Source organism: Garra rufa, chromosome 5 (assembly GCF_049309525.1).
Source record: "Garra rufa chromosome 5, GarRuf1.0, whole genome shotgun sequence".
Lineage (NCBI taxonomy): Eukaryota > Metazoa > Chordata > Actinopteri > Cypriniformes > Cyprinidae > Garra > Garra rufa.
This window is the reverse complement of record NC_133365.1, coordinates 27,059,404-27,074,283: the sequence shown is the minus strand read 5'-3', so window position 1 is coordinate 27,074,283 and position 14,880 is coordinate 27,059,404. Positions and strand designations below refer to the sequence as shown.

Below are 14,880 nucleotides of genomic sequence, written 5' to 3'. Positions count from 1 at the left end.
ATATCCAGAGTTTTAACTACTGAGGTCATGGCAAAAAGCCTTTTCTAATGTCATTTAAATTGGATCTCACCTCCATTGCGGCACGCTGGGAAGGTTTGGCAGGGTAAGGGCAGTCCCGCCCGTATTAGTCCTCTCAACCCTGGTGGTCCATCTGCCCCAGCCAAACTCTCGCTGTGTCTCCCTGTTGCCCGCACAGGTATTCCAGAGTGTCCGCCACTCCGCATGGCTCCTAGGTCATCCCGCTCTCTCCTCAATAGAGCATCTGCACTGCCATTCCATGCACCTCCATCTTCCTCTACAAAGCATTAGAAAGAGAAACACAGTTAAACATCTATGATAGTACCATTTCCTCAATAATCATCCCTAATTACTAATTCCACTATTACTCACTCTCAGTGTCTCTGCTCCCATGACTGAATGATAATTTTCGGTGCATGGGCCAGTAAACCTGTTCTTCGGTGAGCCCTAAGGCAGCTGCACTCTCCCAGGGAATGAACCCGGCCTTGGCCTGCAATGCCTGGGCTGCGGATCCAGTTTTAGTGGGATCTGTGTGCAAGGATGGCAACTGTGAGCCCCCACGCAGGCTATCATAGGCGGGTGGGCGGCGGAAGCCAACTGAGGGATAGGTCCAGAGCAGGGGGCTGTCAGAAGGGGGAGGTTTGTAAGCAGGAAGGCCATGAGACAAGTGCGGGGTGTGCGACCGGTGCATGTGAGAGCGAGACGGAGGGCGCTGAGAGGAAGAAGAAGAGGTGGAAGTTGGCGTGGCTGCTGTGGATGATGATGGTTGACTTGGGGTTGGCGTGGTGCTCGTGCCGGTTTGAGAAGTGTGTGTGTATGCGTTTGAGGCAGAGGTATCAGAATGACTGGATGATGGCGTGCTCAAGTCTCGGTCTCGGTCTCGGTCTCGATCTCGTTCACGATCCCTCTCTCGGTCCCTTTCTCTGTCAGATTTCTCTGACTTGAGCAAGAAGCTGACAGACTTGCCCTCCTTAGGTGTTTGCGTCTGGGTTGAGGACTGTCCTGACCCTTTACTCGATGATGAGGACTCTTTCTCAGGCTTGCGGTAATGGTGATAGTGGGAAGGCCTGTGGTGAGGGTGGTGGTGATGATGGTGGTGAGAATATGGAGAGGAGGACTTTGACGATGGAGGAAGAGGAGTGGAATGACTGCGGGCTCTGAGTCCTGGTGCCGGCCCCAATTGTCCATCCCTCCTCTCCTTCTCCCGTTCCTTCTCAACTCCAGAGGACTCTTTGGAAGTGCTGGTGGAGCTCGTGCTGGAGGAGGTGCTAACAGATGCTGGCAGACTGGAGGCTGATTGCACGCTGATCTTGGCCGAGCTGGTCTTGTGTTGAGCCCCTACCCCGCTGGAGGCAGCAGCCGGCTGGGGAAACGCCAGGAGTGGAGGCTTGTGCTGGAGCAAGTTTGGAAAGGGTGCTGGGATCTTACTGGAGCTGGGCTCATGTTCAGCCTTAGACCCTGGCAGCAGGAAGGGTGTGGGAGCACGGGGAGGATGTGGTGAAGAGGAGAGGGCTTGAGGTACAGGAGTGGAGGATGCAGAAGAGCAGGACGAAGGCAGAGGAGAGGAGTGAGAGATGGAGACAGCTGCTTTAGGCTTGGAGGAGGAACAGGCTGGAGAGGAGGACGAGGGGCGTGGGAGTGAGGAGGAGGTGGAAGATGAGGAGGATGAGATGATGGAGGAGTGGTACGCTTTAGAGGACTTGATACGCTCGTGTTTGAGTGCCAATCGGCGGTGGGCTTCTCGAGCTGCGTCGTCTGGTAGGGGGTACTTCATCTCTTCGTAAATGGCCTCTCCTTGGTCTGAGTCAGAATCAGGCGTGGTGGCAGAGGGCGTGAGCGGGTGAGGAGTAGGGGCGCTATGAGTCTCTCGCGTAAACACCTGGCCCACCATTTCGATGTAAACCGGCTCGTCATCTCCCCCCTCACCCCGTGGAGAAGGTTCAGAGCTCTGAAAGGGAAGAGGTGTGGTCGGGGGTGGGACCCGAGGTGGCGGGGGGTCAAAGGAAAGCTGTGTGCTTGGACTCCGCTTGGGTTTCAAGGGAGGAACCTTCCGTCCTGACATTTCACCTGAATCAGATTTCTTCATTGCTGTTTAACAAAAAAAAAGCAGACAAAAGGTGAAAAAAGAGTGACACAGAGGCAAAGAGAGAAGAAGTTTTATAGAGACCACAGGTCAGGTTAGCTTTATGGTTCCATTAAATCAAAATTAACCCTTTTTACTTTATTAAAGTAAAGATAGTTCACCCAAAAATGAAGCCATCCTAGGTCTATATGACTCTAAAAACATGCGTACATCCTTCATCTTCCGATGGATTGCCACTCTCTCAAGATCGCATATGTGTCAGTTAGTGGAACCTAGAGATCACAGTTTATAGTTATAAATATGGATATTTTTCTTACACTTCAGAAGGCCTTTATTAAAACTAAACACTGTATTTTTACTCTTTTATCACAGCTCATTCTGGAATGAGTCTAAGATAAATTTCAATCAAATGGCTTGCAAATCACTCTGTACACATAACACTAATCTGTTTGATATTTCTCTAAGTTTTAGACATCAGTAGAAATACATTGCAATGAAAAATGATTTTCTGCGATTAGTGTGGACAATTTTTCACCCACACACTGTTTTTAAATTAATACTGTATGAATATAGTATTTTAGATACTGAAATGTTAATGTTTGCAACATATATTTCTTTAACCGCACTGAATTAATTATTCAGTCCAAAGCAATTATCAAATAACAAATAACTGAGATTTCTCACTGTGTCTAAAAAAGCCTAATTGCTCTTTGCTACTAGGGTAAACAACACAATGCCATTATGTGTGGCTTTTTTACACCTTTTCTGTTTTCATAATGTATCAAAATAATACTGAATTAAAAGAGAAGCTGCTTTCATATATTTTTTTTAAATATAATAATTTCCTGACTTGAAAAATAACACTCATTAAGTACTGTAATTATCTTTCAAAATAAAGGCCTAAATTACACTGTACAGAGAACAATTAAAGTTATCTTTGATTTAAAGCAATTGTATAACAATTCATTAAAAAGTATATAAATGACTAACAGATATACTTTCAGGGAATGGATGGTTCAATAGTCATGAATTATAATCGCTTATACTTAAGAATTAGACTTTAGAGTTTGAGTTCAAGATTCGTGGCAACAAATCTTTTAAAATCATTTTGTTTGATGCATTTAGTATCAAGCAGATATTTAGTTTTTCAGAACTAAAATTAGTCATATTACATGAGTCAGACGGCTCCTTATCTACATCCAAAGCATCAGAAATACACCAGTTTATGAGACCTGCCTCTACGCAAGAATTATCCCAGGTCAAGAATCATTTTTTAAAATGGATTCACATCTCTAATTTTAACATGTGCATACAAATGATTTTGATAAGACTAAAACTTTGCATGTCAAAGTTTTAAAAGTTTGGAAGTCTTCCCACTTACCATTCCGCTTCTCTGGGTGTTTGGGTGGGTGATTGGGAGGTGGAGGTGGCGGAGTGTCAGGTGGTGCGTGAACCCCCCGGGAAGGATGCTCCTGCTGGGGTGTGGAGCTGAGACGAGTATTGGGGTGGCGTTTAGGCTTGGCTGGGGGACAGCGGGAGGGATTTGACTGGTTTTGGGGGTCTGAGTCTGGATAATATCCGTTCTCCATCTCCTCTCCCTCACCGGTGCCCACAGCATGGCAGGATTGAGAGCGTGGGGCCATGGCGGCCGCACAAGAGTGAGGCGACAGGTCCTGGGACGCCGGCATCGTCATAAATCCCATTCGGAAATGGCGCCGAAATGACGCCAGATCCCGAACTTTCCCAACCGTCGCAGAGGAGGCATCTTTATAATTGGAGCTATGCGAGATGGGAAGATCAGAGAATGAGAGATGGAATCAGAAATTGAGGAAAAAGGAATGATTTCTCTGTAGAAAGATTCTTTATCAGATTAGAATAATACATTTGTTTCTCATTTTGCTGTAGGCCTCCCACATTCTCCTCTTTTCTCTCGTTCTCTCCTCAATTCTACTGATAAAGGCTCTATTAATAGCTCACAGTCAATTTCATTTTTGTCTCTACAGCCCCCGTTGTACACTCTCCTCTGCTCATTTCCGGAGTTTAAACATCCCTCCTACTACTGCACAGTCACACAGACCAATACCTACACACATAAAACACACACATCTCTCAGTTATGATGGGGACTTTCTACCGAGTTTAGTTTCATACTGAGTTAATCATTTTTGTCTTTTAGCCCTAAACCAACACTCACAGATGTTTTTAAATACAATTCTGTTATTTGATATGCTTATTAACGGGATAATTCACCCAAAATGGAGATTCTGTCAATAATTACTCACCCTCATGTCACTGCAAACCCCTAAGACCTTCGTTCATCTTCACAACACAAATTAAGATATTTTTGATGAAATCTGAGTGCTTTCCGACCCTGCATAGACAGCAACGCAACTACCACGGTCAAGTTCCAGAAAGGTAGAAAAGACATTGATAAAACAGTCCATGTGACATCAGGGGTTCACTAAAGGTCCACTAAAGTACTTTGAAACATGCAGAGTTATTCTGTGTTGACGCAATTTCAACTGAAACAGGAAAACAGGGTGGGGCACATACAGCAGTCCCACACCCTTTTTTTTAAATATCCATAAGCATTTCATTTATTTTACAACTTGGGCCAGAGCCGTTGAACTCGGTAAAGCCGCATTTGACAGGGTCGCTATAAAATATAGCATTCTGTGCAGAATTCAAATGGGTCTGATACGTTTTGTGGTCTGCACCGACTTGCAGATATGATCTGCTCTGTGCTATCATGTCTCCAGACCAGAGCAGACAGTTCGCATGACACAACATGAAACCACACTACATTTGCCCCAACGGAAAGCATATTTACACTGTCTGAATCATTCCCTATCCCCTATATAGTGCACTCTTTGCCATTCACTGTACAGAAAATAAAAATTCTGTGAACAAGTGACTGATTTCAGCCGCAGCTTCACAGTCTGTTTATAGTGTAGGGGGCGGGACTCTTCGGATTCTTCGGAGCATTTAATTGGACAGAAATTTTGATGAGAAGCTATCTCTCTTCATCATCTGTATATTCTGGTTCAAATGAGTAAGGCAGGGCAAAAAATTGCAAGTCTTCAGACATGTTTGTGAGTACTTTTTTATGTAGCATTACACGCATGAGTCATGTTACTTTCTAGAATGCATGCCGAAGACTGACCGGGAAGGGAAGAAATTGTTAAATAAAGTCTTTTTTTTGTGCACAAAGTAATCTCGTAGCTTCATAACATTACGTTTGGACCACTGATGTCACATGGACTATTTTAACGATGCCCTTACTACCTTTCAGGGCCTGCAACGTGGTAGTTGCGCTGCTGTCTATGCAAAGTCAGAAAGCTCTCGGATTTAATCGAAAATATCTTAATGGGTTAGTTCATTCAAAAACTGAAAATTAGCCCATTATTTACTCACCCTAAAGGCATCCTAGGTGTATATGACTTACTTCTTTCAGATAAATCCAATCGGAGTTATATTAAAAATTGTTCAGGCCCCTCCAAGCTTAATAATGGCAATGGGTTGGTGTTTCTCTTTAACAGTACAAAGCAAGTCCAATAAAGTGCATCCATCTATAATATAAAGTGCCTCACGTGGCTCCAGGGGGTGAATAAAGGCCTCCTGTATTGAATTCGATTTTTGTATAAAAAATATCCATATTTAAAACGCAATAATCACTTTTCTCTAGCTTGCGCTAACAGTTGTACACGGAAGCCACTCTGTGAACAAGTGACTGATTTCAGAAGTAAAGAAGTAAGTCATATATCTGGGCAAATGACGTAGGACGTCGACGCTGACGGAAGTGCAGAGGAGAGAGCAAAACAAAACAATGTTTCACAAATTAGAAATATAAAAGTGTTGTATAAAAGGATTTGTAAAGAAAAAAATCAGAGGAATTTGATATATGCCAAGAGGAGACTGGTTTTCCTTTGCTAAAGTAAGGAAACGTTGCGTCTTTTGCTCCTGTAAACAAAAGTTGGGTTTTGCAAGTCAGGCGCATGTGCAACGCATACGTCCTACGTCATCCGCCCAAAGTGAAGTGTGTACAACTGAGCTAGATTAAAGTGATCGTTACGTTACGTGTTTACTTACAAAATCACATTGATTCACTACAGGAGGATTTTATTTACCCCCTGGATCCATGTGAGACACTTTTTATTATGGATGAATGCGCTTTATTGGACTTGTTTTGGACTAATGAAGAGAAACGCCCGCCCATTGCCATTATAAAGTTTGGAGGAACCAGAACAATTTTTAATATAAAAGAAGGAAGTCATATACACCTAGGATGCCTTGAGGGTGAGAAAATAATGGGCTATTTTTTATTTTTAGGTGAACTAACCCTTTAATTTGTGTTCTGAAGATATACAAAGGTCTTACGGGTTTGGAACAACATGAGGGTGAGTATTTACTGACAGAACTTTCATTTTTAGGTGAACTATCCCTTTAAGCTGTTTTGTTGTGGTTCCCACAATGTAGGTAATTTCAAGTTTTACTATCCTTGTGGGGACATTTGGTTCTCACAATCTAAGCAAAACCAGACTACACACACACACACACACACACACACACACACACACACACACACACACACACACACACACAAGTTCAGGAAGAATGATGAGAGAGGAAGCGGTTCATGCCGGCCTGCGAGAGACCCAACAGCCTCCTTCACCCTCCCATCCCTCTCATCCCTCTCTTCTTCTCTATTGTCCTCAGCTTCCCTTCTTTCTTATTCTTTTCCTATTTCTTTTTCTTCTTCTCGATCTCCAATTATAACAAAGTCGGTATAAAATTATATATACACCCATGTATGTGTTTAATCTTTTTTAAATTATGCTTGTCATGTTCAAAATCCAATCAACAACCAATGTATAGAATCAAGTACCCACCCAACATTTATCTGTTACACTGGGAAATACATCAGATGCTACTTTTGCTTTATCATGACTTTATGTCCAGAATTCTTAGGGATGGTTGATGCAAAAATAGTTGCCCTATTCCTTTAATATTTCCTCATGACATGTTTGCAAACATTGTTTAATCAGCTGATCTTTTGCTCTCTTGCTTCCCCCCCCACCCCACAAAAAAGACTTTGTCCGCAGGCCGTGTTTCTCCCTTCATCCCTTCTCTGTATCTTTTTTTACTCTCCTGAATCTACTAGCATGCTCTCCCCGTTTCCAAGGCAACTAGCCTGTCATTTGTTTATTGTTTGCTGATTTTTTTCTCTCTAAACCCACAAACTCAGAGCACACACTGGCATATGTGTGTGCATGCACACACACACACACACACACACACACACACACACACACACACACACACACACACACACACACACACACACACACACATGTTGGGTTTACATGTTTTATGGGGACATTCCATAGGCGTAATGGTTTTTATACTGTACAAACCGTACTTTCTATGGCCCTACACCTACCCTACACCTAAACCTAGCCCTCACAGGAGATTGTGCACACTTTTACTTCCTCAAAAAAACTCATTGTGCATGATTTATAAGCCTGTTTTCTCATGGGGACCTGAGAAATGTCCCCACAAGGTCAAAATCTACTGGTATTACTATCCTTGTGGGGACATTTGGTCCCCACAACGTGATGAATACCAGGTACACACACACACACACACACACACACACACACACACACACACACACACACACACACACACACACACACACACACACACACACACACACGTTGGGTTTACATGTTTTATGGGGACATTCCATAGGCGTAATGGTTTTTATACTGTACAAACCGTACTTTCTATCGCCCTACACCTACCCTACACCTAAACCTAGCCCTCACAGGAGATTGTGCACACTTTTACTTCCTCAAAAAAACTCATTGTGCATGATTTATAAGCCTGTTTCCTCATGGGGACCTGAGAAATGTCCCCACAAGGTCAAAATCTACTGGTATTCCTATCCTTGTGGGGACATTTGGTCCCCACAACGTGATGAATACCAGGTACACACACACACACACACACACACACACACACACACACACACACACACACACACACACACACACACACACACACACACACACACACACACACACTCACTCACAGAAGCTAATTCAGGTGTGGCTAAGCAGCATATTGTGGGTGGTAAATAGTGGGCTGCCATCAGTACAAACACACTCATACACAATTAAAGGGAAATGATTCACCAAAGCTGTTTTTTGGTGATGGGGTAAGTTAGAGTATTATTTAGAGATATTTGGGGATGGAGATTGTTTTCCATTTAACAGAACCACTATAAGCATACTGATATTACAAAGATATTGCTTTTTTATATAGCTCATGTGACTTAATGGAGTTCTCAGTGCTGTTTCAGTTTAGTATCAAGTGTTTCCTAGATGTTCTTCTAATATTTCTTGGGAGGAATAAAAATAGACAGAAATGAGACAATGTAATGTAAAACATCGAGTGATATAAACAATGTGGATACCATAAACCACAAACACTTTAAAGACCAAATTACCTGATGAGAAATTAAAAAAGCAAGCAAGCAAACAAACAAAAAACGTTCCAGGGAGACAAGATTCCATTCATTCCATTGCTGTCTAGGAGAAACAATTACAGCTACTATTGAATTTCAACTGCATAACTGCCCTATTAGAAATTCCAGAACTTCTTCCTGTCAACTTTTAAGATGTGTAAACATTGTCTAGAGACCACTGTGTCCCTCTCCTCTGACCTTTATGAAGGTTGATGTGCACAAGGTCCAGATGGAGGCGACTCATCAATACACTGTTCATCAGTGTGTGTGAGTGTTCATGTGTGAGTCTCTGTTGTCAGGCAGAAGGCACAGAAGATGCTGAGCTAGTAGAGTGTGACACACACTAACAGAAAAGAACAGCACCACAGGATATGATGCGCAGGCAGGGCACACAGCGTATGAGTTGGCCATGGAGATCTCACAGTACAGCTGTCGCCCAGGTATAATCTGGACAAAAAGATCTGATGACTCTGAACATCCTATCATAAAATCCATCAAGGACATGCTGCACATAGCATAGTAAAATAGTCAGAATGAACAGCTGGAATTAATTATTTTGTCTCATTGTGTGATGTTTATTTTAGGATGTTTTCTACACCAGAACAGGGTGGTAACTACAGTACATTCGTGTTAGTTCTTTCCTTGATGATGGTACTCTACTGTTCAAAGGTTTGGGATTGGTAAGATTTTTAGATGCTTTTAAAGAAGTCTCATATCTTTAGCAAGTCTGCTTTTATTTGATCAAAATTACAGAAATATTGTGAGATGTTATTGCAATTAAAAGTACGTTTTTTTTGTTTTTTGAATATATGACATACATTTGAGGTTAAAAGTTTACATACACCTTACACAATCTGCAAAATGTCAATTATTTTACTAAAATAAGAGGGATCATAAATGCATGTTATTTTTTATTTAGTACTGACCGGAATAAGGTATTTCACATAAAAGATGTTTACATACAAGAGAAAATAATAGATGAATTGATAAAAATGACCCCATTCAAAAGTTTACATACGCTTGATTCCTAATACTGTGTTGTTGAACGAATGATCCACAGCTTTTTTTTTTTTTTTTTTTTTGTTTAGTGATAGTTGTTCATAAGTCCCTTGTTTGTCCTGAACAGTTAAACTGTCCACTGTTTTTCAGAAAAATCCTTTAGGTCCCACAAATTCTTTGGTTTTTCAGCATTTTTGTGTATTTGAACACTTTTCAACAATGACTGTATGATTTTGAGATCCATCTTTTTACACTGAGGACAACTGAAGAAATCATATGCAAATATTACAGAAGGTTCAAACAAATGTAACTTATTTTGTCTATTGGGAAAGATGTAAGTATCCTCTTTAGCTTCTGAACAGCAGTACTAAATGAAAAAATATATATATTTAGGCAAAATAAGAAAAATTTACACATCTTCATCCTCAAACTGATGCATTTGTGCAAGTAAAATGTGCATATTCAAACCGTAATCTCTAGCTTCCGCTTACTCCGTTGAGAAGTGACAAACACGGATGTACAGTGGAGAAAGCAAAACAAAACACCAGTCACAAAGTACAAAACGAAGATCTGTAAAGAAAAATGTTAAAGGATTTCGATATGAGCCAAGAGGAGACTAGTTTACCTTTGCTGTTAATAAAAATTGGTTCTTGCGAGACTAGCATATTCTCACCTGAGGTTATGCTACAACTATGTACTACATCATCTGCTGGAATGCCACTTTCTCATGAAGATACAACATACAACAGTTAGCGGAAGCTAGAGATTACAATTTATAAAGTTTTAAATATGTATATTGTTCTTATATAAGCACATCAATTCACTTTAGAAAGCCTTTATCAACCCCCCAAGGCATGTGGAGTACTTTTTATGATGGATGCACTTTAATGAACATCAAAATCTCAGCAGCCATTCACTGCCATTATAATGCTTGTAAGAGCCAGGACACTTTTAATATAACTCGGTAAGTAAATCATCAGGTAATTTTCATATTTGGGTGAACTATCCCTTTAATTTATGTTCATTTTATATTAATTTATAACCTACCTACCTAAAACATTTAAATGGTAGTGTATACTACAGTTTTATGCTAATCAATGCAGTAAATAAATGCTATAGTTTGTAACCCATTTGTGCCAAAGAAAATCTGGGCCTGAAAGCAAAATGAGAGGGAACAGACAGTGAGTCATATGAGGTTTGCTCTCATAGCTGAGGATTTTAGGTTGTTCGGTTTCATTTGACAAGATGCTTCACACGGCAGAATGAAAGCTCAAAGGTACAGGGAACTGAAGCAATTCATATCTGCTCTATTTCTGTTGTTTTGCTTTAGGCTGCACAACATGTGGCTCTTTCATGGCTTTATCTGAGTCTCGAGTTTAAAGGCACATTAGTGTGCAGAATCAGTTTACTAACGTGTCTCACTTGATTCATCCATTCATTTGTTGCCACTCAATATTGACAGCAAAATGCGGCAAAAGAGAGAGGAGAACAGGGAGAGATGGATAAATGAATGAGAATCATCTGCATTCAGCAGCAGAGAGGAGGAGGATGGAGGGATTGAGTGGGAGGACGAGAGAGGAAGTGGACAGATCCTCCAGACAGAGAGCGAGCATGCGTGGGTGACCTCTTGTGTATCTCTTTACGTCTGTGAAGGGGAAAGAAAGAGGTGGAAGGAAACGAGATAACTGCTTAAAGATACTGTGTATAAAAGCATGTTTGTTGTGACAGCTCATGTATGTCCGCATGTGTGAGCAGTTCTTACAAAGGCCGCTAAAAGCAGGCGTGTTTGTCTGAGCTCAGGATGTGGTGTGGATTCTGTGTGTGTCATGAATGTAGAACACAGAGCAGATGAAAAGCGCTTTGATGTCTATTCGCACAGGTGTCAGAGACAATCATCTAAATGCATTCTCCTCTTCATCCAGAAACACAGGGATGGGGGGAGAGAGAGAGAGAGAGAGTAATGCAAAAAGGCATAAAGGTTGCACTCAATCCTGTCCAGCTGAGAGGAATTACAGAAGGAAAAAAAACACTCAAAAAAGCTGAATATGTAAACAAAGCAGTGCAGAATATGGTAATACACAGACTTACATAAGAAACTTGAGGTGTCTTAAAACAAAGATGAAGAAATGAATTAAGACAAGGAATTTGAGTGAAACATGAGGCTACAGGCATACACACATTTACTTACTGACAAATGTGACCCTGGACCATGAAACCACTCTTAAGTAGCACGGGTATATTTGTAGCAATAGCCAACAATACGCTGTATGGGTCAAAATTATCGTTTATTTCTTTTATGCCAAAATCATTAGGATATTAAGTAAAGGTCTTGTTCCATTTAGATATTTTGAAAATTTCCTACCGTAAATATATCAAAACTTAATTTCTGGTTAGTAATATGCATGGCTAAGAACTTCATTTGGACAACCCATACATCAATGTAAAGCTTATTTATTCAGCTTTGAGATTATGTATATATATGACTAGTTTTGTTGTCTCAACACAAGAATCACAAATAGGAATACTCCATAGATTTTAATTTATTTTTTTAACTTCCTAATTCTTTCTTTTTTCTTTTTTTTTTTACCATTTTATTTTTATGAGGACAATGCCAAAATGAGATTTTGTCAGATTTAGCTGGCTTTTGGTACAAATTTGTCCCCAGAATGATGTTAAATAGGGACACAAAATACTTGCAAAACAAAAAAAGAATATTGGGATATGGGATGCATGATGTCCCTAGTGAAAATAAATAAACTACAATGTAAAATACATTTATTTCATGCTGAGTATACTACAAATAATTTACATATTGTGTTCTTAATGAAAAAAAATACCCTGCAATTGTACTTTTAATATACTAAACTGGTATATTTAAAGTTTGCTAAATTAGAACCACTAATTTTGTACTTAATGCACTTTAATTGTGCGGAAGTAGTTCTTAAGTCCAACTAAAGATATACTGAAGTATATTTGATTGTGCTAAAGTGGACCTTGTGCAAGTACACTTTAAATATGTTGCATCTAAAGCCTGATGATATTTAAAGACCATACAATCCTTTATCCATTAAAACATATTTTAGGCTTAATATTAAGATATGTGCATTGTGCACAAGTAGTACACCAAATAAAGTTTAATTACAATATTTATATAAGTAAGTCTCAAGTGATATGTCAGTAACTATGTTAATAGATTTCATTTTAGATTTGAAATATACTTAGTATAAAATAAATGCATTTTAACCCTTTATCGGGCAAAGCACCATATTTGATCACTTAATCAAACATTTTCAAAGACGTCTGCCTCCTTTGCATGAGATCGTGTAAGCACATGGATTTGTCCCAGCCAATCAACGGATGTTAGTCTACGTCACGGATAGCGACACCATGGCATCTGACCAATCGGAAGTTACCCGGGGCGTTTCAAACTTCAGCGTGCTTCCGGAATGAGAAAATGCTGATTTACGTTCCTACCTTCTCCCCACAAAAACGGAAAAAGCATCGAAATGCACAACGGTAAGTCAATGAAACTGACACATTATATAGTTGAATAGTTGTGTTATATGGTGATATAGATGTTGTTTGCGTCGGATTTCTAGAAATTAGTGAACGATGTGGTATAAAAATGGTGCGATCATATTTGTTCATACGCCCGTTTGTGGTAACACAACAGAGTGATTATTTTTAGACATATGCCCGGTTCAGGTAAAAGTAAAGCAAATGATAGTTTGGCTGTTTTTATGCCTGCTTTTTGTCCACTGAATATTGCACAGGCTTGTATAACATGATACAGTAACCCAGTGTCAAACTTACACCATTTATTGAAATGATCCAGAAATAAACAGTGAAAAAATTGTAATTTTGGTCAGTTTTAGTACCTATAGATTGGTGTTTATTATTTCTGCTAAAATAAGTGGTACCACCAGTACTTTGTGCAATTTTTTTCACTTCTTATTATAAATTTACAATTTATGTGAATATAATATGTTTTTAGTAGATCTGCACTTTTCTTTCACAAACAAATCAACATGGCTTGATACTGACTCAGAATCCTTTTCTTTTCTTTTGCAGCTGTCCACTCAACAATTCTATGGATAGAGGTCAGTTTTTGTTGTGCCAGCTGACCCCATCGAGGGTTCTGTCGAGGAAGACAGCAAGATTTTTTATTTCCTAAATAATTTTTTATTCTGTAAAGATTTGTGTTTATACATAAATAAATAAATAATAAATATATATATATATATATATATATATATATATATATATATATATATATATATATATATTCTCTTTTTATGTGTAAATTGTTCTTAAATAAATATTCTATGAATATATATATGTTTTATGTATTTATTTATATGCCTTATAATTAAAATGTATACACATTTTTTGAGGGAAAAAGTTACCATAGACCGGCAAGTGACCATATATGATCACTTCATTTACCTAATTTTAAACATAAAAACATTTAAAAAAAATTTAAGTCACAAATGTTTAAAGGTCTTGTAATAACCTTCAATAACACTCTGGGGTTGAATTTTAGAATTTCCAAGTATTTCAATGAGTGCCCTATAAAGGGTTAAATCTATTACTTTTTTACTAGGGACTGATTCCATATTATTTATATATTAGATATTAGATTTTTTAAGCTGCTGGAATCAAATGATATTGATTTTAGGCTAATATTAAGAGATTTTAAGTTATCAGCTGATCATTTTTATATGTGACCCTGGACCACAAAACCAGTCTTAAGTCGCTGGGGTATATTTGTAGCAATAGCCAAAAATACATTGTATGGGTCAAAATTATTGATTTTTCTTTTATGCCAAAAATCATTAGGAAATTAAGTGAAGATCATGTTCCATGAAGATTTTTTGTAAAATTCCTACTATAAACCTATTAAAATGTAATTTTTGATTAGTAATATGCATTGTTAAGAACTTAATTTGGACAACTTTAAAGGTGATTTTCTCAGTATTTTGATTTTTTGCAGATTTCAGATTTTCAAATAGATGTATCTCGGCCAAATATTGTCCTATCCTAACAAACCATATATCAATAGAAAGCTTATTTATTGAGCTTTCATATGATGTATATATCTCAGTTTTGTAAAATTTAACCTTATGACTGGTTTTGTGGTCCAGGGTCACATATATATTTTCATGTTCTCTAATTTTAACATTTTAATTACCTTTGTGTTCATCTAATGCTCACTTAAACTTTACTTTAAAATTTCAATTACAAAATTAATA

At 39.0% G+C, this 14,880-nt stretch overlaps 1 protein-coding gene across 1 annotated transcript in view; it reads right to left on the bottom strand.

Annotated features, from left to right (window-relative positions):
• Positions 1 to 14,880, bottom strand: part of LOC141334806 (neuronal tyrosine-phosphorylated phosphoinositide-3-kinase adapter 1) — a 44,078-nt gene that overhangs the window by 21,338 nt on the left and 7,860 nt on the right. Inside the window, exons 2-4 of the mRNA XM_073840031.1 lie at positions 3,483 to 3,880; positions 391 to 2,106; positions 71 to 295 (exon numbers count right to left, since the gene is read on the bottom strand). Of these exons, the coding sequence (XP_073696132.1) occupies positions 71 to 295; positions 391 to 2,106; positions 3,483 to 3,880 (2,339 nt within the window). The remainder of the gene's footprint in view (positions 1 to 70; positions 296 to 390; positions 2,107 to 3,482; positions 3,881 to 14,880) is intronic.